General features: G+C 40.4%; 9 protein-coding genes and 3 pseudogenes across 19 annotated transcripts; 7 read left to right on the top strand and 5 right to left on the bottom strand.

Moving 5' to 3' along the window:
* The first annotated feature begins 814 nt into the window (after positions 1-814).
* On the top strand, positions 815-2,743 carry LOC105275421 (neuferricin). The gene is made up of 4 exons (XM_011332235.3): positions 815-1,455; positions 1,535-1,675; positions 1,936-2,122; positions 2,232-2,743. Exons 1-4 carry the CDS (start codon positions 1,152-1,154, stop codon positions 2,422-2,424), a joined length of 825 nt encoding a protein of 274 aa, XP_011330537.1. The 5' UTR covers positions 815-1,151; the 3' UTR covers positions 2,425-2,743.
* LOC105275427 lies at positions 2,688-4,364 on the bottom strand. Its single transcript, XM_011332245.3, has 3 exons — positions 3,943-4,364; positions 3,575-3,724; positions 2,688-3,490 (listed from the first exon to the last, which is right to left on the bottom strand). The coding sequence occupies exons 1-3, from the start codon at positions 3,966-3,968 to the stop codon at positions 3,130-3,132; spliced, it is 537 nt and encodes a 178-aa protein (XP_011330547.1). The 5' UTR covers positions 3,969-4,364; the 3' UTR covers positions 2,688-3,129.
* A 460-nt stretch (positions 4,365-4,824) lies between these two features.
* On the top strand, positions 4,825-7,037 carry LOC105275412 (transcription initiation factor TFIID subunit 2). Its single transcript, XM_026969262.1, has 8 exons — positions 4,825-4,998; positions 5,309-5,363; positions 5,446-5,609; positions 5,678-5,894; positions 5,985-6,223; positions 6,303-6,524; positions 6,613-6,826; positions 6,906-7,037. The coding sequence occupies exons 1-8, from the start codon at positions 4,955-4,957 to the stop codon at positions 7,035-7,037; spliced, it is 1,287 nt and encodes a 428-aa protein (XP_026825063.1). The 5' UTR covers positions 4,825-4,954.
* Positions 7,038-7,102: 65 nt separating this feature from the next.
* LOC113561869 lies at positions 7,103-9,629 on the top strand (annotated as a pseudogene).
* Positions 9,630-9,895: 266 nt separating this feature from the next.
* On the bottom strand, positions 9,896-11,936 carry LOC113561870 (annotated as a pseudogene).
* A 475-nt stretch (positions 11,937-12,411) lies between these two features.
* Positions 12,412-14,247, bottom strand: LOC113561849 (annotated as a pseudogene).
* On the top strand, positions 13,108-15,814 carry LOC105275373 (mpv17-like protein). 5 transcript variants are annotated; one of them, XM_011332175.2, is made up of 4 exons: positions 13,108-14,145; positions 14,596-14,864; positions 15,007-15,138; positions 15,220-15,468. In XM_011332175.2, the coding sequence occupies exons 2-4, from the start codon at positions 14,607-14,609 to the stop codon at positions 15,466-15,468; spliced, it is 639 nt and encodes a 212-aa protein (XP_011330477.1). In that variant the 5' UTR covers positions 13,108-14,145; positions 14,596-14,606. The 5 variants fall into 5 exon arrangements, with proteins under 5 accessions (XP_011330477.1, XP_011330496.1, XP_011330491.1 ...); XM_011332194.2 differs by lacking the exon at positions 13,108-14,145 and adding an exon at positions 14,152-14,412; XM_011332189.2 differs by lacking the exon at positions 13,108-14,145 and adding an exon at positions 14,152-14,445.
* A 107-nt stretch (positions 15,815-15,921) lies between these two features.
* Positions 15,922-18,183, top strand: LOC105275367. The gene is made up of 4 exons (XM_011332155.3): positions 15,922-16,450; positions 16,555-16,902; positions 17,015-17,245; positions 17,317-18,183. The coding sequence occupies exons 1-4, from the start codon at positions 16,262-16,264 to the stop codon at positions 17,770-17,772; spliced, it is 1,224 nt and encodes a 407-aa protein (XP_011330457.1). The 5' UTR covers positions 15,922-16,261; the 3' UTR covers positions 17,773-18,183.
* Positions 18,184-18,232: 49 nt separating this feature from the next.
* LOC105275347 (erbin) lies at positions 18,233-20,758 on the bottom strand. Of its 3 annotated transcripts, XM_011332135.3 has the most exons (7): positions 20,300-20,751; positions 19,645-20,156; positions 19,377-19,563; positions 19,089-19,244; positions 18,813-19,001; positions 18,462-18,710; positions 18,233-18,385 (listed from the first exon to the last, which is right to left on the bottom strand). In XM_011332135.3, the coding sequence occupies exons 2-7, from the start codon at positions 20,012-20,014 to the stop codon at positions 18,313-18,315; spliced, it is 1,224 nt and encodes a 407-aa protein (XP_011330437.2). In that variant the 5' UTR covers positions 20,015-20,156; positions 20,300-20,751; the 3' UTR covers positions 18,233-18,312. The 3 variants fall into 3 exon arrangements, with proteins under 3 accessions (XP_011330437.2, XP_011330444.2, XP_011330428.2); XM_011332142.3 differs by having other exon boundaries at positions 19,389-19,563; positions 19,645-20,758; XM_011332126.3 differs by having other exon boundaries at positions 19,645-20,751.
* A 164-nt stretch (positions 20,759-20,922) lies between these two features.
* LOC105275339 (H/ACA ribonucleoprotein complex subunit 4) lies at positions 20,923-24,317 on the top strand. The gene is made up of 8 exons (XM_020030450.2): positions 20,923-21,039; positions 21,819-21,943; positions 22,098-22,430; positions 22,509-22,919; positions 23,001-23,121; positions 23,225-23,475; positions 23,577-23,825; positions 23,913-24,317. Exons 1-8 carry the CDS (start codon positions 21,027-21,029, stop codon positions 23,994-23,996), a joined length of 1,587 nt encoding a protein of 528 aa, XP_019886009.2. The 5' UTR covers positions 20,923-21,026; the 3' UTR covers positions 23,997-24,317.
* A 676-nt stretch (positions 24,318-24,993) lies between these two features.
* LOC105275292 (26S proteasome non-ATPase regulatory subunit 14) lies at positions 24,994-26,700 on the bottom strand. Of its 2 annotated transcripts, none has more exons than XM_011332034.3 (6): positions 26,565-26,700; positions 26,244-26,375; positions 26,028-26,177; positions 25,687-25,950; positions 25,335-25,601; positions 24,994-25,219 (listed from the first exon to the last, which is right to left on the bottom strand). In XM_011332034.3, the coding sequence occupies exons 2-6, from the start codon at positions 26,331-26,333 to the stop codon at positions 25,058-25,060; spliced, it is 933 nt and encodes a 310-aa protein (XP_011330336.1). In that variant the 5' UTR covers positions 26,334-26,375; positions 26,565-26,700; the 3' UTR covers positions 24,994-25,057. The 2 variants fall into 2 exon arrangements, with proteins under 2 accessions (XP_011330336.1, XP_011330341.1); XM_011332039.3 differs by having other exon boundaries at positions 26,514-26,656.
* Positions 26,565-27,815, top strand: LOC105275305 (COX assembly mitochondrial protein homolog). 4 transcript variants are annotated; one of them, XM_011332052.3, is made up of 3 exons: positions 26,565-26,802; positions 27,097-27,201; positions 27,269-27,574. In XM_011332052.3, the coding sequence occupies exons 1-3, from the start codon at positions 26,745-26,747 to the stop codon at positions 27,481-27,483; spliced, it is 378 nt and encodes a 125-aa protein (XP_011330354.1). In that variant the 5' UTR covers positions 26,565-26,744; the 3' UTR covers positions 27,484-27,574. The 4 variants fall into 4 exon arrangements, with proteins under 4 accessions (XP_011330354.1, XP_011330383.1, XP_011330364.1 ...); XM_011332081.3 differs by having other exon boundaries at positions 26,802-26,923; XM_011332062.3 differs by lacking the exon at positions 26,565-26,802 and adding an exon at positions 26,912-27,024 and having other exon boundaries at positions 27,269-27,815.
* The last annotated feature ends 89 nt before the right edge of the window (positions 27,816-27,904 follow it).

Here is a 27,904-nt window from a genome sequence, read left to right as displayed (position 1 = left end):
ATATAAGATATATAGATATACACATACATAGCTAAACCAAGTATTCACCAAGTTTCCCTTTAAAAAGCGTGAATTGTTGGCGCATTGACAAAGAGCCATTCTTATATTATATATTTTCCTTTTTCTTCCTCCAAATAGTTGATTAAAAGGAAAGAATTATATAGATATATAATTCTCTGTTCAACCAACACTTATATTTGAAAGAAAAAAAGGATACGTGAAGATAATGCATTTTTTTGTCAACTGGTTAGCTTCACTAAAGATCGAATACTTGGTCTAGGTATGTATATATAATTTTACTTTTAACAATATTCACATTTTTTCAAATTTATTGCATGTGGTAGGTTTTAGAAACATTTCTGTTGCAACATTTCATATGACATGTTGCGGAATCCTTTCAGAAATGTTGCATATGAAATGTGAAATCTTGAAATGATTTTAAAACCTTCCTGAAAAGCTTTCTGTATTAATCGGTGCTGTATGGGAATATTGCTGCATATTATTTGACACATGTAACTTTTGAGCGTAACTACATAAATTTACGCTCGCATTACATCGCGAGCTGATAAATATCTTATCTTTTGATTTCTATGCAAAACTTTTTAAGATAATGAACGCTCGTTATTCCAGCTCGCGCTGCAAACGACAGTGACCTGAAGTACGCTGCGAATTCAAATTCCGGAAGCAATTCTCGATGTTCGGGAAGTCGATTCGGTGTAGGGCTGCGTTCCGATTCCACTCCAGGGTGCTCTCTCTCTCTCTCTTTTTATCTCATTCTTGTATCTTTCTCACTCTAACATAGCGGGTGCACCTGGGTAAGGAATCGGAACGCAGCCCAGTAGTTCAACGTGCATCGAAGGCGCGAATTTTAAAACAGATTTTTTCGTATGTAATAGTTTTGTTTGACAATGGACATATGTTCTAAAGTTCTTATTTTATTGAAAGTTTCTGCTACAAATATTAACATTTGCTCTATGATGCCTGTAAACCGTCTTAGATCTTTGCTTATAAGTACAGTGGTCTTTAAAAATAAGCAACTAGCAATTCGTGTTAGGTTATAGAGGTTAACTAAAAGCAATCAAATGTCGTGACAGATCGTCAAAGCTTGTCGAAACTTGGTGCAGCATATACATGTTAGAGTCTAAGACAACATGATCACGGTGCGAAAATACATTTGGCTATCATTACCACTGGCAATGATATATTTTCTACATTCGCGCGGCATTGTCAAGGAGATCACGTCGCACTTGATGGACGGAACGTTCAGTGTAGTTGACACGATATATTTCGGACTGAACGGGAATTCTGGCGGGCAAAGAGTGTTCACCGCCAGCGAACTGAAGCAATACACGAGTCTGGAGAGTGGTCTGTATCTTTCGATCTTGGGGCAAGTTTTTGACGTGACCAAAGGTGAAAAGCATTATGGACCAAGTGGAAGCTATCATGCTTTTATCGGTAACTTAGATACTTCTTATGTCGGAGCACGCACATTGTGCTCATACTGTTCGCCAAAGGAAATAATTTTTTTTTACAGGTCGTGATGCTTCTCTAGCATTTATTACTGGTGAATTTGACGAGCAAGGCCTCACCGATGATGTCTCGAGTTTATCTGTGCGACAAGTTAAGGCGCTGGATGATTGGCTGCAATTTTATAACGAGAATTATGTCTACAAAGGTATTATCACTTAATCTGGCGTGGAATGTTGGAGCAGTTGATCTACCTCAAAGTAATTTTGCTCTGAGAACCAAAAGAATTCTATGATAGTCTGTCATTCAGTTCGGCAAGAAGAGAATCGAAGGAAAGGAAAGGTATACTTTATTTTAATTTACAACAAGAAACTGTGCATTATAGTTGACACATGGATGTTGCATGAGGTAGATCAACTCGCATGCAAATGGCACTGTCCAAGACATTTTGTTTGTTGTTTCCTCCAGGAAAATTGTACGGTAGATACTATAATCTCGATGGTAGCCCAACCACAGAAACTGACAGGGTACAAGAAAAGGTGCTGCTTGCTAGAAAGGAGAAATCGCTGGACGATGAACAAAAAAGGATGTTTCCACCTTGTAACATAGAATGGAATGCAGACACTGGTACCGTATTATGGTGTACTAAAAGAAGGTGCGTATTCAATGCTATTAATCTTAATGTTAAGAAGATTTAAAGAGCAGTAGCAAAAGAAAATTTCTTTGAGATACGTAAACGTGTGATTTAATTTTCTATTTAATAGCGGTGGGATTGATAGAGATTGGGTTGGAGTACCGAGAATGCTGTTCGAGAGCGCGAATAAACAAGCCGCATCTAGATGTGCCTGCGTTCAATTGGATAGCAAAGAATACGAGGAGAACATAGCTATGTTGAAAGAATACGATGGCTGTGAGAAACATGCAACAAAATGCGTCTTGGTGATGAAGAAAATGTGAAAAAGAATTAATTGCAACACAGTATTTAAACAATGCACTCCCTGTTTCTGGAATCCTATATATTTTATTTTTTATAAAAGAAAAGACGAATTTTTATATTATTAAATATAAAAATAAAATATATGCATTTGCACACACACACACAGACTTTAAGAGATTTTACACAAGTTTCTTACTTTATTCTGTAATTAAATACGATATATTTGTAATTTTATATCCATTATCGTCTTCATAAAAGTACAAACAACAAACATATGTTTTGTACGAAAACATGTATTTAAATGCACACCTTAAAGCAAATACAATTTATACATTTTGGTAATTCTAATGTCTTAAATATTTGTATCAATTTGTACAAACTGTACATAGCAGAGCATGCATGAACATTATTTATGAAATGACATTTTATTCCAAAACAAACTAAATTTATCTTTAAATATTCCGATTATAAGTCTTTTTCTTTCTATTTTACCATTACGAACAGCATCTTAAAAGATTCTTTTAATATCACACAAGTTCGATAAAAACTTCTTGTCTTTATTCTTAATTAATAACAAACATGTTAAACTGGTTTAAAATAATCTACAAATGCAGTATATGGTACAGAGACTTTCCTTAAATGCTTAATTAGAAAATATTGCTGAGTTTTGTCCAATACATGTATGATCAACGAGCAAAACAGATTACAAACCAGTTCAATCAGCATTATTCAAGCTCATTATCAATTTTCACCGAGCTTTCTCTGATGGCATTTAATTTATCGGCAAGCATCTGCATTGAGATACATCTTCTGGGGGTCTTGACAGACCCGAAGATTCTCCGTATTTTTGCACGTCTCTTTTTCAGCTTGCTGTTTGTAGGCTTCTCCGGGAACATTAACATTCGTTTAAACCTCTTTGCGCTCATGTGTATGGTAGAATCATCAGTCATGTTGTTGCTCTCCTCATATATCGTTTCAAGGTTATTTGATCTTTTCTTTATGCTTTTGTCCAAATAATATTCCTTAATTCCCTCGTCCATATTGTCCATCTCTGTGAATTTTCTCTTTTTTGGTCCCCTGGTACATCTTATGGATACACAGAGTTGGATAAGAAGTATGTGTGCAAAAGATGAATAAATGTGAATGTGAAATTATTTAGCGTTAGGTTACCTTCTGTTAGAAACTTCTGTGGTAGTAAGTTTAGGTTTCCTTTTCCTTAGTATTCTCTTAGATTCTGTGGATGTGGAGCAATTATTATCTATGGTGAGCATCCCTAAATTCTCCGTGACCATAGGTATATTAATATCCACCACAGGCATTCTAAATAAAATAAAATAGCTATTAAAATCCGTCTTTTAAAAACTTGAATTTAATAAACGTGATTTAACCTAAAGGATCAAATTCTTCAAAAAGCTCCTATCATTTCTTTCTTTCCTTCTTGCTTCGAAAAGTAATTTTTATATTGACAGCTATATAAAATATATAAAATTCTCTGATTAATTTAAACTTTTGCAAATGGGCAACTCGCAAAAACTTACACGTTCTCCACTTGTTCTTCGTCCATTTATAAATATTCTTCATACAACTGTTATAAAAAGAATATGCTCTCCAAAAAAGAGTAATAAATAAATATTTGCTAAGAATGTGTTACATTTAATTCTTCTTAACCGAAACGACCGAAACGCACAAATTGCCTCACAACATTTCAAGATACTGGGCTGCGTTCCGATTCCACGCCAGGGTGCTCTCTCTCTCTTTTTATCTCATTCTTGTATCTTTCTCACTCCAATATAGCGGGTGCACCTGGGTAAGGAATCGGAACGCAGCCCTGTCATAATCAGAACCTCAACGTAACGAGCCGATTTGTTCATTCAAGCAAGTGCAAATGCCATGGAATCCAACCAATCTAAAGCTTCAAAAGTTTCAATTTCCTTTCCTTCTTTTTATTCATACATATAAAAAAGATCAAAAATGTTCTGAAGCATTTGTAAACGTCAACTAGGGCTGTAATGTAAATGCTACAAAACACTTTCTATCCTTCTTTTTAAATGAAAGAAGAAAAAGAATAGAAAATGTTTCGTAGTATTCATAATGCTAACTGGACTATAGCCACAGTATAAGCATCTAAAGATATAACACCAATCACAATCGAGGACGTAAAAATCTGTGGACTGTGATTGGTCGCACTAGGGCTGAGTCACACAGGACGCAACAAAGCTTGCCATAGTTATATAAATTTCTATAAAATTCTTTTTTAAAACTCGTTTTATAATATTAGCACATTTAATAAACGTATACGTTAAAATTATAATTATAATTTACTTAGTTGTATTACCTATTCAATTTAGAACTGACTAACAGTCACTGCATTGACTCGCGCGCATGCGTAGAAAAAGTATGAGTGGAGCCACTGTGGAGTTTGTATACTCGCGTATATAGTCGTGTTTGTGTCGTCGAACCGAGTTGATCGCTGATGAGTGGTTATGTTCACGTAAAACTAATCAAAAGTCCATTTTTCTGTGAATATAAAAATCACATATAAGCGACAACATGAAGAAAGAAAAAACGGGCGATAACAGTCGACCATATAAATTATAAGTATCTTTAGAAATAATAATATGAAAGAAATGACCATAGTCTTCGATACTTTGAGTTGCTTTGTGTTATTGTTCATATCTTCAAATAAATTTTGGATATTATGGATTGTATATTTTTAATTGCATTGTTTATAATTATATATTTTTAATCAAAAACTGTAAATATGTAATTATATATAATATCGTCTAAACAAATAAGTATAGATTGTATTCGTAGATTATACTTTATGCATTACAGTCACTGAGTAAAGTCAGTGTCAAATCTAATCATCATACTGTAACTAATTAGCAATTCTTGATTCTTTACAGCTCACCAAATATTAAGCTTAACAGGAATAAGCTTTCAAAGGAAAAGCATTATTGTAAGTGATATAAACTTAATTTTTGTAAGTTATATATATATATATTGAGCTGAAAGATATACATAGTATTCTTGTTATGCAGGGTTTCGTCGAATTGACGATTATTCCGCTACGGGACACACTGCGACTAGTAAAACTCAATGCCAAGCAATGTAGAATATACAGAGTGTGCTTAAATGACACGTACGAAGCTCCCTTTCAGTACTTTGATCCATTTCTGGATATTTGTCAAGGAGATAGTAAACAGTATGTATTTCTAATTATTTTTAATTAATTAACAATCTTGGGGTGTATCTCATTGGAACCCTTTGCAGACGTTCTCTGGAATTTTTCTCAAACATGCACCTAGCTGCTGCTCAAAGAGTTGCTCCCGATAACAACGCTGGGGAGTTAGTTGTTCAGATACCGCCGGATGCGGCACACTTAGTTGCAGAAGGCCGAAGCCTGAGAATTAGCATTGAATTTTCTTTGGAACAGCCGCAAGGTGGTGTACATTTTGTGGTGCCGAACTGTGAAGGCACTCTAGCCGAGGTAAGTTTATTTGTTTTTTATTATTTAGTTTTATTGAACAAGTGGAAAAATTAATCTTTCTTTCACATCTTGATAACTTTTTTTTTATAGAGAGGTGCACACATGTACACATATAGCTACGAAAATTCATCCAGACTGTGGTTCCCGTGTGTAGATAGTTTTGCCGAACCTTGTACTTGGAAGCTAGAATTTACCGTTGACGATTCAATGACTGCAGTTTCCTGTGGCGATTTGGTGGAAGTTGTCTACACACCCGACATGCGCAGGAAAACGTTTCACTACGTGCTCAATAGCCCTGCGTGCGCGCCAAATATTGCACTGGCTGTCGGGTAAGTAAGTCAGGAATCATGTCAATAATTTGGTAACAGTATTAGCGATAAAATAGTAATATAATCCGTTTTATCGCAGCCCTTTTGAGATCTTCGTGGATCCCTACATGCACGAGGTGACTCATTTCTGTCTGCCGCAACTTTTGCCATCCTTAAAAGTGTCGGCAAAATATATGCATGAGGCATTTGAATTTTACGAGGAGACCCTAGCGAATCGATACCCATATTCGTGTTACAAGCAGGTCTTCGTTGATGAGATAGACGAAGACATCAACGCCTACGCTACTATGAGCATCTTAAAGTAAAAAACCAATTTATTCCTATTTTTATATTTCATTTATATAATCAGGATTTATTGTTGTACTTACTGACGACAATTTTTTGTACAGCACAAATTTGTTGCACTCTACTGCAATCATAGATCAAGTGTATATTACTAAGAAGGCAATGGCGCAGGCAGTCGCGGAGCAATTTTTTGGATGCTTTATATCGATGCAAAATTGGTCGGATACATGGTTGCCCAAAGGTATTTCCACGTATCTAACAGGACTGTACGCTAAGAAATGCTTTGGAAATAACGAATATCGGCAGTGGATTCAATCTGTGAGTATTTATAAATCGTAATTTATAATGGACGCATATTATTAGTTAGCTCAATTATTTAATTGTTCTATACTTTTAGGAACTGCAAGAAGTCGTGAAGTACGAAGAGCAATTCGGTGGTATAATACTTGACCCATCTCAAGCACCAGCACCATTGCCCATCGCGGCTAATATTGTCAACCAATTGAGAGCCGATCAGAATTCGTTTTGAGATCGAGTTTCCCCTCCCCCGGCCGTTTGATACGTGATAATTGACCACAGGCCAATCAAATTGCTTAATTTGATTGGTTGAATGTTGATATTGAAATATTGAATATATTGAAAATTATGTGCACAAGAAACAGAAAGCCTCGTCTTTATTCTATCATCTTATCACTCAATCTTGCTTGTAGAGAATCAAGTTGTGCATGTAGTAGGGATCAGCTGATGGCTGCCGTAGTGTTGGTCTGTCATATTAACGCTCGTGTCACTAACCTATGCAACCTTGCAGGTTGCAACTGCAAGTCAATAGGCGCATGCGAGCAATGACAGGTGAAGCAAGCCAAGAAGTACCAATAAAAAATACAATGCAGTTGTGTTGGATTAACTGTCACAGGAAGAACAGCGAGAAAGTATTGTACAAACTCGTACTGCGACTCGTACTAAGCTTGCTTCTTACTTAAACATTAGGCGCATTACAGAACTGAATATTTCACACAATTCTGGCTAATAATAATCCACTTAATTCGCCATGGGTGAGCAAAACGTCAAGATGTTAATTCGCTCCTTCGGTCTCACTCGAGAACACTTCGTACTGGCCGCACGGCATTTGCACGAAATAGCAATGTCACATGCATCCGTAAGACGTTCGTCATCATGACAGCTTATTAATGCAGATGTTGTGAGCAAAGGCCGAGTTATTTTGGGCGCTCGCCCACAGTTGCTGCTAACCTCCGGAAATGCGAGCCAGTCCTTCCGATTTTTAATGTTCAACTCAACTCCCAGCCGGGATTAGCTTCGGGCTAACTCCACTTAAATATGGACCCAGACCCGAAGGAGACGGTGAAGGAGGTCGAGAGCAAAGTGATACTACACTGGAACTATCGGGACCTCGCCGAGCTTCCAGAGGCGGTGAGAACGCATGGCGGCCACGTCCAGGAGATGTACCTCAAGTGGAACCGGCTCACCGTCATACCATCCTGGATCGTGGAGCTGCGTAATCTCACCAACTTGTACATCAGCGGCAACCTGATCAGAGAGCTGCCAGGGAGATCAGCGAGATGAGCCAGTTAACGGTGCTGGATCTGAGCGACAACGAGTTGGCATGGGTACCACCTTGCATCAGTGATCTGAGCAACCTGAGGACCCTGCTCTTGAATGACAACTTCATTGACAAGCTACCAGTTGGTAAGTAAGCGCAATCGGGGATACGGTTCTGTCCTGGAGATGAAAGCTCCGTGAACTCATGTCGATGACAAACGGGAACAGAATTGAAAAGATTGAGCAACCTGGAGGTGCTGTCTGTCTCGAGCAATCAGATCGTTGTGCTACCAAATGGATCGGCTCTCTACCGAGGCTGAAGGAATTGCACATGGACAACAACAAGCTGAGGGAGCTGCCTAACCGATTAACACTGGCACCTGCGCTTACCATCATCTCCGTGTGTGTAAACAGGTTGTTATTTGCAAGTATTTATACGCAAAATAGATATTCTGTTTTTTAGAGATTAAACTGTTCAAGATTTTACATATTCTTCCATCAAATTACATTCTCTTGAGCTCCATGTAATAACGACTATTCACGCAGGCTGAGGTATTTACCGTTGAACGGATTTCTGTCGGCTCCCTATATCCGATTCGATATAAACGACTTTCTGAATTACATGTCGTATCCGCTACTGTTCCAACTGCTCTCGCGACTTCGGACGACGTTGATCGACGACAGGGGCACTCTGGCATATGGGTAATGAAACTATACTATTGCTTGGAAGTATGTATATAAAGTAGATTTACATTCTATATATGCGTGTACGTGTGTATACAATCACAGATGTTTTAAGTCGCATGACGATGTGTTAAACACAAATATAAAATTGTACATAGAGATGAAGGGATTTTATAAAAAGAACGCCGACGTTATAATCGAGTTGCCACGGCAGCTATTAAAGGTCCACGGGGTCCACGAGAACGCGACCTGTTCCCTGCTGGAACTCGCACTGAGAAAGGTCTACACCGGCAGGTAATTGAGAAACTCTAAAAACATTTTTAGTTCACGTCCGTCAAAGTTAATATACAAATTACGAGATATAAATATGATAATTGACGCAAGTACATCTTTCAGGTTTAAGCATACGCTCGACGTGACGATTTCACCTCCAAACGCGACGGTGCTTTACGCGCCACTCTCCGAGGCTAAATTTGACTTTACAATGACTCCTACGAACTACATGTTCCGTTTACTGAGGAACGGGCCCGCCAGTATCTGCGTAAATCCTCGGTGTCAGCAACCGATATTCACCGAGGCGTGGACCATCATCGGTATCAGTTTTCACGCAGAGATGATAACGACAGCCCTATGCTGCAGTAAAAGGTATAAAATAATCGTGTGCTGTGTATATACCTGAGCGTATCAGGTTTTTTTTTATAAGTCTTCTTTAACTTCGCAGTTGCGCCACCGCATTCGCTACGCACTCGAGTACGACTATTACGACGCTCGATTGGCATTGCATCAATCGATGAGACCTCCTCGTTAGGTATCTAGTCAATAACACCTCTGTACATAGAAAGCATTTAGGACAATAAAACGATTCTTGCACCGTACACCCGAAACCTTCCGGCGATGCCTCGTGAATCAAACCTCTATTTTGTTGTAATCGTGATTTATTCTGCAGCAATCGGTTACTAGTAGTGCCTGTTGCATTCGGTAATGCCCAGTAGGAAATCAAATTTTTAATACAACAGATTATCGAGTTAAATTATTACAGAATCGTACAGCACCTCTCTCTTCACTCCATTACTTCCATTATTCATTCGCATTCTTCAAAACACACACATACACAAGACTAGTCTCACTGAATACTATCTTTTTTTATTATTATTATTAAAATATACGTTGTGATCGACGCAATTGTGCATCTTCTATGCATTATAAAAATTCCAATTTTCTTGCATAGATTCCATTTGCACTTTCCCATAAAATCAAGTCACCAAAAATATTTCTCTCGGCCTGTCCCGTTTCGCGCGGATATTAATTTATATCGCTTACTACTCGCCTGCTCAAGTGATCAGAAGATCTAACGCTTTATCGCGATCGAAGTTACACTTCACCAGCGCCGCGGAAGCTTCATCCTCGGGGAATCCCAAATCTTTCAACGTGCACAGGTTCTCGTAGTAAATTTGCGCCTTGTGCTGATCGTGCTGCGTGAGCGTCAGCGCCTTCTCGGCGTAGTCGCTCGGGATGCCGGTTTCCTCCAAGGACTGGACGGCTAATAGATACTCCACGATATTCTTTTCGTGTATCCGACCCAGTTCCAGCACTATGCGCGCCGCTCTGCCTACGGGAAAGCCCATATCGTTCAGTTGCGCGACCAACTTTAGATCGTCCTCCGTCAGGCCCGCCAACAAGTCCGCCGACAATCTCGCGTGATTCGATGACGCTGAGTCATCGTGCTGCGTAGCTCCACAGGCGTCGCTGTCCGATGGACTCTCCAAATCGGGCCACGGCTTCCAATTCTGCAAGCAAGCAAGGTGAAATCGACGAGATCAGAATCGCGCAAGGAAATGAGGAAAAACAAATCTGGTTACCTCCATAACAGGACGTTCTAGCTCCTTTTGAAGTTCCTGCACGATTACTGAAACACTGCGGTGATTTTCCGTACTGTGCGAGTCCGCGTCAGCCTGGCTCTCCGCTTGATCTTTCGTATCGTCGATGGATACGTCCTCCTTGTGAGTCTCTGAGGTATCATCGATGGACAACTCGCTTATAATGTTTTCCAGTTTCTCTGCAGGCACCCATTGCGACCTCGGTTGTAAGACCTGTACGAAACAATGAAAGGAAAAAGAAGACGTGAAACATAAGACAACAATCGAATTGATTATGTATGCAATTTACATTCAAGTTAGAAAATTGTAAAGTCGAACGCTGACCTGCGCCAGTTCTCCATATCATTGATGGTTTTCAATTCCATGTTGTCGAAGGGACTGCTTGTGTCGTTATCAAAATCAGCAAAGTCCAGACCACCATTTATCTTCACGTGATCTTGAAGATCCTGAAGGTCGTTCATATGATCTGAAGCTGGAGGTGACAGCAGTTGTGGCTTAAGTATTGTCGTTTCTGGAGCAGGTGCTGTATTAATGGGCAGTTGTTTTACACGTCTGGCGGTAGAGGCGGCGGCGATGGTGGAGTCTCCTCTTTCTCCTTCTTCCTCTTTTCCTCCAGTCGAGCCTGACGCGCTTTGCTGTTGGCTTGCCTAGCCTTGCGCCACTCACACATCTGATCACAAATGAATTTATCAGGTCAACCATACCATTCCACGTAACGTATCACATAGGATATTCACGGATCATGCGAGTGAAGATGGAAAGAATGCACCTTACCTTCTCGACAACTGACTTCTCCAAACTGAAATCGTACACCAATTTCGACACGTCTGGCAAACGGTTGTTGTACGCTGCGGGCAGACCGATCTTCCTCGGCGGTTTGTAGGCCTCCGCGATCTTCACGTGAACTCCGTCCATGTACGACGCGACCAGGTCGCATTGTGCCGACACCGATGATCGAGCCATTAGCTTCTGCACAGGCCAATGCTAGGAAATAATGCGCGACCTGCGGCCCGAAGATCTTACACTTTATTCGCCAGGTATCAGAACATAACCTAGCTTACATCGCGATAAAGCTTGTGCGATCGCGCGCCACCGATACATCTCGCGCATGCAGCCACACTTTAATTCCTGCACGTTCAATTCTCCGCCCGAACGCGGACTTGAGATCGCGAGATATCCCTGACGGTCGAAACAACGAAAAGTACACTCTCATTTGACAGCTCGAACTCGCGCTGTGGCCATTTTGCCCGATTTTCACGAAGAATCGAGAGGTTCGAATCTCGGCTAAATGAGGTTTGAATCTCCGCTAAAACGATATACTTCTGCAACTGAACGCTTGGCAAGGAAGATCACACGTGATTCAAAGACAAACCTCTCGGAAAAGAGAAAATAATAAACAATTAAATTATATATGCAACTTACATTTTATATCAGAACAATATCGTCTTTTATATGTCATTATAATTTTTTGTCAAATGTGTCATTCTCAGTTACATCAATTTTCACTCAGAAATGTTTAAAAAATACAATTTCAACCTTTTCTCTAATATTATTCACTAATGCACTCCAATTTCTTAGTAACACGTAATCTGCAAAAGTAGCTAAAGGCTTTTGTACTGTGAATATCACAGATACCGTGAGTCGTGTTATGCATAGTAATAAAGTATAAATATATGTATACATTTCCAATTACAAAGTCCTATGTACAAATAAATTAATCTAACAGCACATTATCAAATTTTCCTAAAATTTTTTATCGTAGTATAGAAGTTGTAAGCCACTTTTCTGGAGTTGTTCGCTTGGGCTCTTTAATGTAATATTGGACTAATGTCATTAACGTCCATCAGCTCCTTCTGTTTTCGTTTGCCTTCGAAAGCTTTCATATAGGCGAGGAAGCACGTCCAGGCTAACTGCACACGCTGACGTATACAACGCGATTTCGCTCCGGAATCAGGATGAAATTGATGGTCTGTAGAATTGGCCATACGCAAATGGCAGTCTGCGAGGAAAACAATTTCCCATTAATTTTTTATTTTCTAACGAGCATATCTCGTATATGTATATAAGAGAAAAAGATACTTGTATGTCGGCCAAAACTTAATTTTGATCTCTTCGATGCATTCCGAAATTGGCTTTAATTCAAGAAAACTCATGCAAAAAAAGAAGGAACACATAGCCACAGGACTATACGTAACTTGCTCGACTAAAGCCTGCAATTGTTACCCGGTTTACTTAATTAACACTTATTGTCATTGTCTAAAATAATTCGATTTTTAAAGACAATTGTTTAAATAATTGTCGCAATAATTAAGTAATGCAAAAGTATTATTCTGCATTCTTTATGCATGCGTACTTTGGTAACAGCTGATTTCAAATCCGCTTTAGGCCACAGGTAGGACGCGCATCTCAGCCAGCAGTATAACGTCGGTGCTACGTAGAGACTGGCCATAAGACTGAACCGTATAGCTCCGCATAATTGTTTTAAAGTTTGGGTTGCCACCCGAGCTTGCTTCACGAATGCCGCTACATGGAAATACGTACCGCATATATGGTATTGTGATAATTCTCCGTTCTGCGTGGGTAAAAGGAATTACTTAACAGTATGTAATCAAAGGAAAGAAGGAGAGACGGTTACTTGTATAGCAATGTTCTGTCATGGGGGGAAAAAAAGCTTGTTTCGGACTTTTGTAAAAATTTACATGCACGTATTCTTGAGATATTCGTACTACGTATGTAACATGGACCGTAGGATATACATAATCACGCATATTTTGCATTTTTAAATATTTTATCGTAATTATACATACATGTGCACACGCACACACACACGTAAGTGTGCTTTATTACTGGCAACATATGTATATGTAGTAATATTTATGTACAGTGTATCATCATTATATTATAGACGGTAACATACAAGATCACTAAGTCACAATTGTACTTGTTAAAAATAGCTCGTATGCTTCGTTTCATTTATACTGTCTGAATATATACGATTACCGAAGAAGTTGTACCGTTTCCTTTTTCAGCGTATCTCTGGATTCGAATTCGCGAATCCCACGCCGATTTAAGTTTCTCCAGTAGTCTCATATTTATATTTCCATCATTCAAATGATCAAAGACGGAGTTGCCAAGACCAAGATCTACTCTCGTGGATATCAACGTTATCGACCTTCCTCGAGAGGATTATCGGGAAGGCGCATTAGCCGTAGACGGTCAATTGCGCAACGCGACCGATTCAGCGGACAAGCTTGCTCGCTCACTCGCTCGTGACGCGTACCAAGGACAGATAAGAATGGATCGGCCGATTTCGTCATCGACGGGACGCGCGCTTGTCACAGCGCGGAGATTCAGTCGTCGGCATCAGCGTCATACGTGACCACGCGCTCGCCAGATGCACTGGACCGTCGCGGCCGCATACGCACGCTGAACGCTGCAGCCTGTCAAGCTCACGACGTTGCGGTGAGCGCGTATCGCGGCACCGCGCTCCTCGCTTCGCTCCTGACAACGCTGCGGCAGGTATACCGTCTCACGTGAAATCCCTTGGGGAAATTATCAGTGACGTAATGCGCTCGTGAAGCCGCGCGCACTGACTTTCCTCGTACCTACCTTCGTGCTCATGTCTTCAACATAAACTGGACAAGATTCGTCAAAAAAGTGAATTATATACGTTCGTCAATATCGACGGAAAAATGAAGAAAGTGGACTTTGGAGTGCGATTGCTCTTTCCGTATTCTCAGACTGGGATGAAAAGATAATGATGCAACGTTTTGTGACTAATACGAGGTGTTATCAGCGAGGCTCCCGTTGCCAGCAACCGTGCGATCGTTTTTAAATTCCTCCCCTTTTTTTTAATGAATATGTGAACAGATATAGATATATATTCTTGCACACTTTTAGTACGTCGTGCTGACTTGTTCCTTAATTTACATTTTGCTTCGATGACTCAAGGAGCTTGTATTTTTGCAGAGGCATCGAAAATGCGTATGGTGCTTGTGAAGTTCCGCGAAATCTCGCAGAAATATCCGATAGTACGAGGTATGGCGTCCTACTCGATCATATGGCCGACCGCGTGTCTAATGCAACAGAAGATAATGGGCAAGGAGGAATTCAATTATGCGGAGGCTATACGGTTCAGTCTGTATGGCAGTCTCTACGTAGCACCGACGTTATACTGCTGGCTGAGATGCGCGTCCTACCTGTGGCCTAAAGCGGATTTGAAATCAGCTGTTACCAAAGTACGCATGCATAAAGAATGCGGAATAATACTTTTGCATTACTTAATTATTGCGACAATTATTTAAACAATTGTCTTTAAAAATCGAATTATTCTAGACAATGACAATAAGTGTTAATTAAGTAACCGGGTAACAATTGCAGGCTTTAGTCGAGCAAGTTACGTATAGTCCTGTGGCTATGTGTTCCTTCTTTTTTGGCATGAGTTTTCTTGAATTAAAGCCAATTTCGGAATGCATCGAAGAGATCAAAATTAAGTTTTGGCCGACATACAAGGTATCTTTTTCTCTTATATACATATACGAGATATGCTCGTTAGAAAATAAAAAAATTAATGGGAAATTGTTTTCCTCGCAGACTGCCATTTGCGTATGGCCAATTCTACAGACCATCAATTTCATCCTGATTCCGGAGCGAAATCGCGTTGTATACGTCAGCGTGTGCAGTTTAGCCTGGACGTGCTTCCTCGCCTATATGAAAGCTTTCGAAGGCAAACGAAAACAGAAGGAGCTGATGGACGTTAATGACATTAGTTCCAATATTACATTAAAGAGCCCAAGCGAACAACTCCAGAAAAGTGGCTTACAACTTTCTATACTACGATAAAAATTTTAGGAAAATTTGATAATGTGCTGTTAGATTAATTTATTTGTACATAGGACTTTGTAATTGGAAATGGTATACATATATTTATACTTTATTACTATGCATAACACGACTCACGGTATCTGTGATATTCACAGTACAAAAGCCTTTAGCTACTTTTGCAGATTACGTGTTACTAAGAAATTGGAGTGCATTAGTGAATAATATTAGAGAAAAGGTTGAAATTGTATTTTTTAAACATTTCTGAGTGGAAAATTGATGTAACTGAGAATGACACATTTGACAAAAATTATTAATGACATATAAAAGACGATATTGTTCTGATATAAAATGTAAGTTGCATATATAATTTAATTGTTTATTATTTTCTCTTTTCCGAGAGGTTTGTCTTTGAATCACGTGTGATCTTCCTTGCCAAGCGTTCAGGTTGCAGAAGTATATCGTTTTAGCGGAGATTCAAACCTCATTTAGCCGAGATTCGAACCTCTCGATTCTTCGTGAAAATCGGGCAAAATGGCCACAGCGCGAGTTCGAGCTGTCAAATGAGAGTGTACTTTTCGTTGTTTCGACCGTCAGGGATATCTCGCGAGTCTCAAGTCCGCGTTCGGGCGGAGAATTGAACGTGCAGGAATTAAAGTGTGGCTGCATGCGCGAGATGTATCGGTGGCGCGCGATCGCACAAGCTTTATCGCGATGTAAGCTAGGTTATGTTCTGATACCTGGCGAATAAAGTGTAAGATCTTCGGGCCGCAGGTCGCGCATTATTTCCTAGCATTGGCCTGTGCAGAAGCTAATGGCTCGATCATCGGTGTCGGCACAATGCGACCTGGTCGCGTCGTACATGGACGGAGTTCACGTGAAGATCGCGGAGGCCTACAAACCGCCGAGGAAGATCGGTCTGCCCGCAGCGTACAACAACCGTTTGCCAGACGTGTCGAAATTGGTGTACGATTTCAGTTTGGAGAAGTCAGTTGTCGAGAAGGTAAGGTGCATTCTTTCCATCTTCACTCGCATGATCCGTGAATATCCTATGTGATACGTTACGTGGAATGGTATGGTTGACCTGATAAATTCATTTGTGATCAGATGTGTGAGTGGCGCAAGGCTAGGCAAGCCAACAGCAAAGCGCGTCAGGCTCGACTGGAGGAAAAGAGGAAGAAGGAGAAAGAGGAGACTCCACCATCGCCGCCGCCTCTACCGCCAGACTGTGTAAAACAACTGCCCATTAATACAGCACCTGCTCCAGAAACGACAATACTTAAGCCACAACTGCTGTCACCTCCAGCTTCAGATCATATGAACGACCTTCAGGATCTTCAAGATCACGTGAAGATAAATGGTGGTCTGGACTTTGCTGATTTTGATAACGACACAAGCAGTCCCTTCGACAACATGGAATTGAAAACCATCAATGATATGGAGGAACTGGCGCAGGTCAGCGTTCGACTTTACAAATTTTCTAACTTGAATGTAAATTGCATACATAATCAATTCGATTGTTGTCTTATGTTTCACGTCTTCTTTTTCCTTTCATTGTTTCGTACAGGTCTTACAACCGAGGTCGCAATGGGTGCCTGCAGAGAAACTGGAAAACATTATAAGCGAGTTGTCCATCGATGATACCTCAGAGACTCACAAGGAGGACGTATCCATCGACGATACGAAAGATCAAGCGGAGAGCCAGGCTGACGCGGACTCGCACAGTACGGAAAATCACCGCAGTGTTTCAGTAATCGTGCAGGAACTTCAAAAGGAGCTAGAACGTCCTGTTATGGAGGTAACCAGATTTGTTTTCCTCATTTCCTTGCGCGATTCTGATCTCGTCGATTTCACCTTGCTTGCTTGCAGAATTGGAAGCCGTGGCCCGATTTGGAGAGTCCATCGGACAGCGACGCCTGTGGAGCTACGCAGCACGATGACTCAGCGTCATCGAATCACGCGAGATTGTCGGCGGACTTGTTGGCGGGCCTGACGGAGGACGATCTAAAGTTGGTCGCGCAACTGAACGATATGGGCTTTCCCGTAGGCAGAGCGGCGCGCATAGTGCTGGAACTGGGTCGGATACACGAAAAGAATATCGTGGAGTATCTATTAGCCGTCCAGTCCTTGGAGGAAACCGGCATCCCGAGCGACTACGCCGAGAAGGCGCTGACGCTCACGCAGCACGATCAGCACAAGGCGCAAATTTACTACGAGAACCTGTGCACGTTGAAAGATTTGGGATTCCCCGAGGATGAAGCTTCCGCGGCGCTGGTGAAGTGTAACTTCGATCGCGATAAAGCGTTAGATCTTCTGATCACTTGAGCAGGCGAGTAGTAAGCGATATAAATTAATATCCGCGCGAAACGGGACAGGCCGAGAGAAATATTTTTGGTGACTTGATTTTATGGGAAAGTGCAAATGGAATCTATGCAAGAAAATTGGAATTTTTATAATGCATAGAAGATGCACAATTGCGTCGATCACAACGTATATTTTAATAATAATAATAAAAAAAAGATAGTATTCAGTGAGACTAGTCTTGTGTATGTGTGTGTTTTGAAAGAATGCGAATGAATAATGGAAGTAATGGAGTGAAGAGAGAGGTGCTGTACGATTCTGTAATAATTTAACTCGATAATCTGTTGTATTATAAAATTTGATTTCCTACTGGGCATTACCGAATGCAACAGGCACTACTAGTAACCGATTGCTGCAGAATAAATCACGATTACAACAAAATAGAGGTTTGATTCACGAGGCATCGCCGGAAGGTTTCGGGTGTACGGTGCAAGAATCGTTTTATTGTCCTAAATGCTTTCTATGTACAGAGGTGTTATTGACTAGATACCTAACGAGGAGGTCTCATCGATTGATGCAATGCCAATCGAGCGTCGTAATAGTCGTACTCGAGTGCGTAGCGAATGCGGTGGCGCAACTGCGAAGTTAAAGAAGACTTATAAAAAAAAACCTGATACGCTCAGGTATATACACAGCACACGATTATTTTATACCTTTTACTGCAGCATAGGGCTGTCGTTATCATCTCTGCGTGAAAACTGATACCGATGATGGTCCACGCCTCGGTGAATATCGGTTGCTGACACCGAGGATTTACGCAGATACTGGCGGGCCCGTTCCTCAGTAAACGGAACATGTAGTTCGTAGGAGTCATTGTAAAGTCAAATTTAGCCTCGGAGAGTGGCGCGTAAAGCACCGTCGCGTTTGGAGGTGAAATCGTCACGTCGAGCGTATGCTTAAACCTGAAAGATGTACTTGCGTCAATTATCATATTTATATCTCGTAATTTGTATATTAACTTTGACGGACGTGAACTAAAAATGTTTTTAGAGTTTCTCAATTACCTGCCGGTGTAGACCTTTCTCAGTGCGAGTTCCAGCAGGGAACAGGTCGCGTTCTCGTGGACCCCGTGGACCTTTAATAGCTGCCGTGGCAACTCGATTATAACGTCGGCGTTCTTTTTATAAAATCCCTTCATCTCTATGTACAATTTTATATTTGTGTTTAACACATCGTCATGCGACTTAAAACATCTGTGATTGTATACACACGTACACGCATATATAGAATGTAAATCTACTTTATATACATACTTCCAAGCAATAGTATAGTTTCATTACCCATATGCCAGAGTGCCCCTGTCGTCGATCAACGTCGTCCGAAGTCGCGAGAGCAGTTGGAACAGTAGCGGATACGACATGTAATTCAGAAAGTCGTTTATATCGAATCGGATATAGGGAGCCGACAGAAATCCGTTCAACGGTAAATACCTCAGCCTGCGTGAATAGTCGTTATTACATGGAGCTCAAGAGAATGTAATTTGATGGAAGAATATGTAAAATCTTGAACAGTTTAATCTCTAAAAAACAGAATATCTATTTTGCGTATAAATACTTGCAAATAACAACCTGTTTACACACACGGAGATGATGGTAAGCGCAGGTGCCAGTGTTAATCGGTTAGGCAGCTCCCTCAGCTTGTTGTTGTCCATGTGCAATTCCTTCAGCCTCGGTAGAGAGCCGATCCATTCTGGTAGCACAACGATCTGATTGCTCGAGACAGACAGCACCTCCAGGTTGCTCAATCTTTTCAATTCTGTTCCCGTTTGTCATCGACATGAGTTCACGGAGCTTTCATCTCCAGGACAGAACCGTATCCCCGATTGCGCTTACTTACCAACTGGTAGCTTGTCAATGAAGTTGTCATTCAAGAGCAGGGTCCTCAGGTTGCTCAGATCACTGATGCAAGGTGGTACCCATGCCAACTCGTTGTCGCTCAGATCCAGCACCGTTAACTGGCTCATCTCGCTGATCTCCCTGGGCAGCTCTCTGATCAGGTTGCCGCTGATGTACAAGTTGGTGAGATTACGCAGCTCCACGATCCAGGATGGTATGACGGTGAGCCGGTTCCACTTGAGGTACATCTCCTGGACGTGGCCGCCATGCGTTCTCACCGCCTCTGGAAGCTCGGCGAGGTCCCGATAGTTCCAGTGTAGTATCACTTTGCTCTCGACCTCCTTCACCGTCTCCTTCGGGTCTGGGTCCATATTTAAGTGGAGTTAGCCCGAAGCTAATCCCGGCTGGGAGTTGAGTTGAACATTAAAAATCGGAAGGACTGGCTCGCATTTCCGGAGGTTAGCAGCAACTGTGGGCGAGCGCCCAAAATAACTCGGCCTTTGCTCACAACATCTGCATTAATAAGCTGTCATGATGACGAACGTCTTACGGGGATGCATGTGACATTGCTATTTCGTGCAAATGCCGTGCGGCCAGTACGAAGTGTTCTCGAGTGAGACCGAAGGAGCGAATTAACATCTTGACGTTTTGCTCACCCATGGCGAATTAAGTGGATTATTATTAGCCAGAATTGTGTGAAATATTCAGTTCTGTAATGCGCCTAATGTTTAAGTAAGAAGCAAGCTTAGTACGAGTCGCAGTACGAGTTTGTACAATACTTTCTCGCTGTTCTTCCTGTGACAGTTAATCCAACACAACTGCATTGTATTTTTTATTGGTACTTCTTGGCTTGCTTCACCTGTCATTGCTCGCATGCGCCTATTGACTTGCAGTTGCAACCTGCAAGGTTGGCATAGGTTAGTGACACGAGCGTTAATATGACAGACCAACACTACGGCAGCCATCAGCTGATCCCTACTACATGCACAACTTGATTCTCTACAAGCAAGATTGAGTGATAAGATGATAGAATAAAGACGAGGCTTTCTGTTTCTTGTGCACATAATTTTCAATATATTCAATATTTCAATATCAACATTCAACCAATCAAATTAAGCAATTTGATTGGCCTGTGGTCAATTATCACGTATCAAACGGGCCGGGGGAGGGGAAACTCGATCTCAAAACGAATTCTGATCGGCTCTCAATTGGTTGACAAAACTAGCGTAGTGCTTACCAACTTGCGCATGCGCATTTAATGGTACAATACAGGAGATTGCGAGTTGCCTTCCTACTTTACGGTATTTTTGGTCGAACCGATCTGAGGTGTGGAGGCTTCGAAAGTTGTGCCATGTGTAATAGTTATTGATTGTAAATCGAAAAATGGCAGAAATCGGTGAGTAATAAACGAGTTAGAAACTTCGCAAAGATGTTTTCAATACTTCACTTTGCGTAATTGTGCCTGCTTGTCTTATTTTGATTTAGCAAGCAGCGTTCCGGATTAATAATCTCTTTCTCTGTGATGCTTATTGTCAAAAACACGTGTCGGTCTTCACCGAAATTTTTTGAATTGTAACTTCATTAAAATAATTGTAATGAGATTTTATGTAATTCGTTATTTTCGAGCGATTTTGATCATCAGTTTTGCGTTTATAAACCGGCATAGTTCAATGTCGTACAAAGTGTCATTAAAATCGGCGGCAACGCGATTCTGCAGAGTTACCCACGTGTGTGCTTAGCTTCTTTGTCATAATTACAATGATAGTACTATTCGAAATACTGAAAAATGCTGACGGAGCAAGAGTCGTCGCATATTAAATGTGTTCTGCTATGTACTTCCGCTATCTCGATTCGTTCTATGTAATTATCAAATGGAGGTTAGGTTATAGGTTATAAGGTAGGTACACAAATACGTGTCGATCTTCTTCACCGAAATATTTTGAATTGTAATTTCATTAAAATAATTTTAATGAAATTTAATGTAATTCATTATTTCTGAGCAATCTGATCATCAGTTTTGTGTTTTAAACCGACATAGTTCGACATAGTTGTTTTCTTATTTTTAATTTTATTGAAATTGGCGGAGGCGCCAAGTGGATTCTGCAGATTTAGTTATGTTCTTGGTTTTTTTTATCACAGTTACAATGATAATACTATTCTCGTTTCTCGTCACAGAAAAAAGTAAGACGAAGAGCAAGAAGAAATCGCTCGGGGAGATGCAGAAGTCAACGAAATGCGTAATCGAACCTTCTACTGCGGAAGTAAAACTTGAGTGCAAAGATTGGCCTCTGTTATTTAAGGTTGGTAGTTTGGTACATCATAAACGTTCTTTACGTGTAATAGCTATATGTAACAGTATAACGACGATACGATAATTAACGAAATTACATAATACAAAATTAGAAATAAATTTCCTTTGTACAATTATTCTTTATTTATTATTAATTTTTGCAGAATTATGACAAAATGTTGACACGTACAAGACATTTTACACCTTTAACGTGTGGCAGTACTCCGCTAAACCGTTCTATAGAAGATTACATAAGGTCAGGATTCATCAATTTAGATAAACCATGCAATCCGTCGTCGCATGAAGTAGTCTCTTGGATAAAAAAAATCTTAAGGGTCGAAAAGACCGGTCACTCTGGTACCCTGGATCCCAAGGTGTCAGGTTGCTTAATAGTTTGCATAGACAGGGCGACCAGATTGGCCAAATTACAACAGAATGCTGGGAAAGAGTATATCGCTGTGTTTAAGCTTCATTCTGCACCAGAAAGTTACCAGCAGGTGAGTTTTTTTTTTATTCTTTTAAGCGTCTCGCGCGCAGGATGTATCTCGTCCATCATCGTTGTGCCAATGATTCAGATAACGCAAGCGTTGGAGAAGCTGCATGGCTCGGTGTTTCAAAGACCACCGCTGATATCTGCCGTCAAAAGAGTACTCCGAGTCAGGACAATCTACAACACCTGGCTCCTGGATTACGATAAGGAACGCCAATTGGGAGTGTTCCGTGTCAGTTGTCAGGCTGGCTCCTACATCAGAACTTTGTGCTTCCATCTTGGATTATTCACTGGTACTGGTTGCCACATGCAAGAACTTCGGAGGAACCGTTCCGGCATTCAGTCCGAGAAGGACGGCATGGTCACGATGCACGATGTTCTTGATGCGAAGTGGTTGTACGACAATCTCATGGATGAATCGTACCTGAGGAGAGTGATAAAACCATTGGAAGCGCTACTGGTGAATCACAAGAGGATCATCTTGAAGGACAGTGCTGTATGTATCTAGCTTCCTCACTTTCTGTGCTGTCTGAAGTAACAGTAAGAGATTTGACGTTACGTTACATAAAATGTTTAGGTAAATGCGATCTGCTACGGAGCTAAAATAATGCTGCCAGGAGTTTTGATGTACGATCAGGGAATAGAAATGAACGAGGAAATCGTGATTGTGTCTACTAAGGGTGAAGCTATAGCAATTGGTAAGTTATATTCTCGAAGCGTATTATGTAGCGATGATTTAAAATCGCGAAATTATATTTGTGATAAAAGAAGTCTGTTTAACTTGTCTGTTTAACACGCCAGCTATAGCATTAATGACTACTCCAACCATGTCTGCTTGCGATCATGGAGTTGTTGCAAAACTCAAGAGGGTAATCATGGAGAGAGACGAGTACCCGAGAAAATGGGGCTTGGGACCTAAAGCATCGCAAAAGAAGCGAATGATAATTGAGGGTCAGTTAGATAAACATGGAAAACCGAATGCGAACACGCCTTCTGACTGGTTACGATCTTACGTGGACTATAATCCAAGAACGGAAGCAACGGAAGTAAAGGTAAGTCAATTATTCTAATGATTTTTCTAATATTTTCTCTTTTTATAAGCAAATATTTTAAATGATCATAAATTGTAAAATAACTTTGTAATTAAACATAGGCGGAGCCAAATGGCGTTGAAGTACCTGTCGGTAAGAAGCGAAAGAGAGAGGATGAAAGTGCAATGGACACGAGCGATGTTGTTGTGAAACAGGAAGAAAAAACCACTGAGAATCAGGAAACATCATCACCGAAAGATAGCGAAATAAAGAAGGAGAAAAAGGAAAAGAAGAAAAAGAAGAAAGATAAGAAGGAAAAACAAGAAAAGGGAGAGGAAGAGTCTATGGTGGTGGAAGGAGGCGTCAGTGGGGTAAATAAATGAATTATTACCAATATATATAATGAAAAGTAGAGAATGTTTAGTGGGTTATCATTACATGACGCTTACATGTTACAGGAATCTCCGGCAAAGGAAGAAAAAAAGAAGAAGAAGAAAAAGAAGGACAAAGATCAAGAACTACCTGCACCTGCATCTAGTTAAGTTGCTTTTTAGCATGAAAAAGAGAATAAAAATTTTGATGAAACTATTACTAAGATATAAAATTATTATTTCTGTATGAAATAATATATAAAATTATTTCTGTATGAAATAATTTTAAGTATTTCTTTATAAAGGTTATATTATGAAAGTTTCATCTTGTATATTGTATATTGTAATTTCTCAAGTCTACTTTAAAACATACAATCTTTCATAGTTTTCTGACTAAAAGGATAAGACGAAAATGCAAGTATTTTCTTCACGTTTTTCATTATCCTATTATTTGTATACTCATGTTTTAATGAAACGTATAGAATTCCAAGTTTACATTGCATTTACAATTCAATCACTGTAGTTCAACTCTTATCAACCCGTTAAGAGTGAAAGGACTGACTGTATATATTGTTGCGTTCTGCGCACATGTGCGAGTATACATTCGCGCACGAAAGACCACACGTTTCTTATTCTTTAATAGATACAAATACATTTTAATTTCGCGAGGACTCAAACTTTCCAGAGACTCTCAAGCCTCTTTTTTTTGACCGGCTGCGTCTCCAAGAAACTCCAGCATCATTTTTATTAATAGTCACGGACTATTAATTTCCTGGCCGATTGATGACGATCGTGGCCGTCCGTTATACTGGGTGGCTCCTCTTCACGGAACTACTCTTGGACACAACATTATTACCTTCTTCACGAGATTATTGTTCTGACAATTTTCTGGGGGAGCAAGATTGTCAGAACTGACAATCCTACCCTGGTCCATCCCCGGACACAACAATATATACATATTTTCTTAATCACGAAATCTATTTTATGATATGTGTAATATATCTATTTTTTATGTAATATGTATATTTCTACAGATCATTGTAGACATAATGATAATATAGAATTATCGATTACTCGCAAATGGGTTTTATTGATGTGAAAGCTGATTACACTCGTGTCTCGATTACTTGTGTCGTTCCAAGGAGAAGTATAAAAGTTCTCGTGCTTCTCTGTTTTAAAAAGATGTGTATTTCCTTTAAATACCATATCGTGAATGACATATTGGAAAACAGTTATTTGAATACAACTGTGTCGAGCATAGCCCCCAAGCACTGGACTATATTTGTAGCCATTAGCGTGTCGACCTTTTCCTCGAGATGTCGTTTTGGATCTTGCTTGCCTACATTCTTTATAGCTAATTGTTCGGGTGTCATTTTCTCCTCCTCTTCCAAAGCCTGCAACAGGTCCAACGTATTATCGCGATGAAAGAAATTCGGAAGTAGCAGCGCGACATACAAATGATAATTACGCAGCTGTAAAAAAGAAAAAAAACATGCTCAATTATTTTACCTTGTTATAATTTTTCGCGAGTTCAAGCATCTCGGAAACGATGTTCTCATTGAGTCGACTGTGCTCCGAATACTCGGCAAGAGTAAGACCATCCATCCACGTCTTCTTGTGCAAATTCAATAGCATCTTTTGCTCTAACTCATTCTTGCGATAGTTAATGCTAATGCTGTAGTAATGCCGATTCAGTCCGTGTATCAATGCCTGAACAGACGGTTTTTGCAGGTGGCCCAAGTTCGACGTTGTTTGCCTCGGTTCTTGTCCCAAAACCTGCGATTGTAGTGTCATAACGTAGCACAGCATCTCCACGGCGTGTCATTGTCAGAAAGCACACAATCAAGACAGGTGTACTTACCATCATATTTGGATTGATTAATCTAAATGCATCAATAACGACTTTTCCCTTAACTGACTGTATAGGATCAATGACTACAGCGACCGCTCTTTCGCTGAGAGCCTCGAACGATTGCTGAGTGTTGATGTCCACCCCAGACAACCAGCAGCCGAACCCTGGGTGAGAGTGATACCAGCCGACTACCATTTCCGGTCGACCGGTCTGTTTCAACATGTCCAACATTTTTGCTTGAAACACTGGATCGACCGCTTCGACGCTGACACCCTATGGTGACACATAAATATGTAGTGTTGCATATTTCGTAAATTTTATTTTGCATACTCCAATGTCTTGATGCTCACCGTTCCCGTTTGCGGCATAGCAAAGACATCGATCACGCGAACAGTGTAATCATCGACAAACTCTCCCAGCATCAGACCCATCACTTCCATTGGTACTCCAGCGCGACCGTGCTTGAGCATTTTCAAGAGAGCCAACGACGATATGTACACCTTTAACAATCAACGATGAAGCGATATGAAGGAGATGAATGCCACGAGTACCTCGATAATGGATACCTGTTCGGCTGTGTCCACAACGGGTGCGTCAGAGGGTGGCGGTCCTTGATTCAGAGGCATTCCGCCGCCTAACCGCAGTAGTCTGTCCATCCTGCTGTTCGTTGATGCCTTGTTAATCTACGCTCTCTGCAACTATTTCAGAAACACATGTAATCACCCTGCGTGATCGCGTGAGGTTTTCGGGAATTCGAAATGTCATTGTGCGCGCACGGGCATTTCGAGGTTAGGAAAAGAACGCTACGGGGTTTTCTGGTTTTCCGATAGTCCCACCTCGCGGCTCGCACGATTTTATTTGTGTCAGAGTGTCAAGCTGATCCTTACTGTTCTGTCTCGTTCTTAACAACGGAGTTCCTCTCTCGTCGCGGCGAAAGGAACGATCATTCCTCCCGAAGTTGCCAACTGACAAACCTCAAATCTGCACACTCACGAGTGCGGACCGCAGCTAGCTGTGTATTGGTTAGCTCAGTTGTCTTCTGCAGGAGCTCCGAAAGCACCATAATAATGAAAGAGCAGGCGGAGTACAAGCCGCCTAAAATTGGCGGGGGCCCGATGGGACTGGGTAAAATTTTTATTTTTTGACGCGCGTTTCGCGGACAATTTCCTCACCTTTGCCAAAGAACGAAATAATTTCATTGCGCTGATTCAGCGACGCGGAAGAACGAAAGCCGCCCCGATGACAGGTTATATTCATGACAGGGAGACGTTAACGGGATCTGACCGTTCATAACTCAATCGAAATAGACAAAAATGAAATGTTACTTATTAGTCACTTATTATGCATGTATAAAATTTATTTAATTCTTTCTTTGAGGTTAGAGTGGTACTTGTATCTTTCATTTCGTCGTTGTTTCAGGTGATCCCGACGACAAGTCAATGAGGAAGGTAGAGAAGGACATACTGGTGCCCAAGCTGATGCGAGAAAGAACCAAAACAGAAAAATGCGTCGATGAAGTCAAAGGTAATCATGTAATTTTGCAAGAATAAGAGAAGAAAGAGAGAGACGTTTTTAACCTTTCCTTCCGCAGAATTTCATCAGTGCTGTCTCGATAGTGGATTGTTACACGTTGTAAAATGTAGAAAAGAAAATACAAAGATGCAAGACTGCATGAAGAAATGGTACTACGATCAAGATTTCATTAAAGAATGCACAGAAATGTATCTGGCGGAGAGAACTGAGTACAGGAGGACTGGAATTCCTAAAAAGCACAGGCGATCTACTAAAGTAGACATATCGATATGATTATACAATATGAAGATAATATATGTGTGAATATATAATAGATAACATGTACATAAAATAGATAATATCAGGACTGTTTCCATTGCATTAATGATTGTTTATATTTTTCGTTCAGTTTCATAGATACAATTTTTGTAATTAATACGCAGCAGAGAAATGTTCAAAAAATTGAACAAACCATTTTCTAAGCACAATGAGGTAACCCAAACCGAAGGTTGAAATTGCTTACTTAATAACTTTTAATTCTCACATCTTGGATTTTCATAGATCATTGTATATCGCATAGAATAGACACGTGTGTGTTGTTTGAAATAAAAATCTACAAAAATCCATACAAACAATTCGTTTAACTTCCAAGGTATCGAGACTTTAAATAATTAACGTAACATTAAAAATTACATAACGATATAATTTAATCTAA

Source organism: Ooceraea biroi, chromosome 4 (assembly GCF_003672135.1).
Source record: "Ooceraea biroi isolate clonal line C1 chromosome 4, Obir_v5.4, whole genome shotgun sequence".
NCBI classification, from domain to species: domain Eukaryota; kingdom Metazoa; phylum Arthropoda; class Insecta; order Hymenoptera; family Formicidae; genus Ooceraea; species Ooceraea biroi.
The sequence above is the reverse complement of the archived record's forward strand: the minus strand, read 5'-3'. Positions and strand labels throughout refer to the sequence as shown.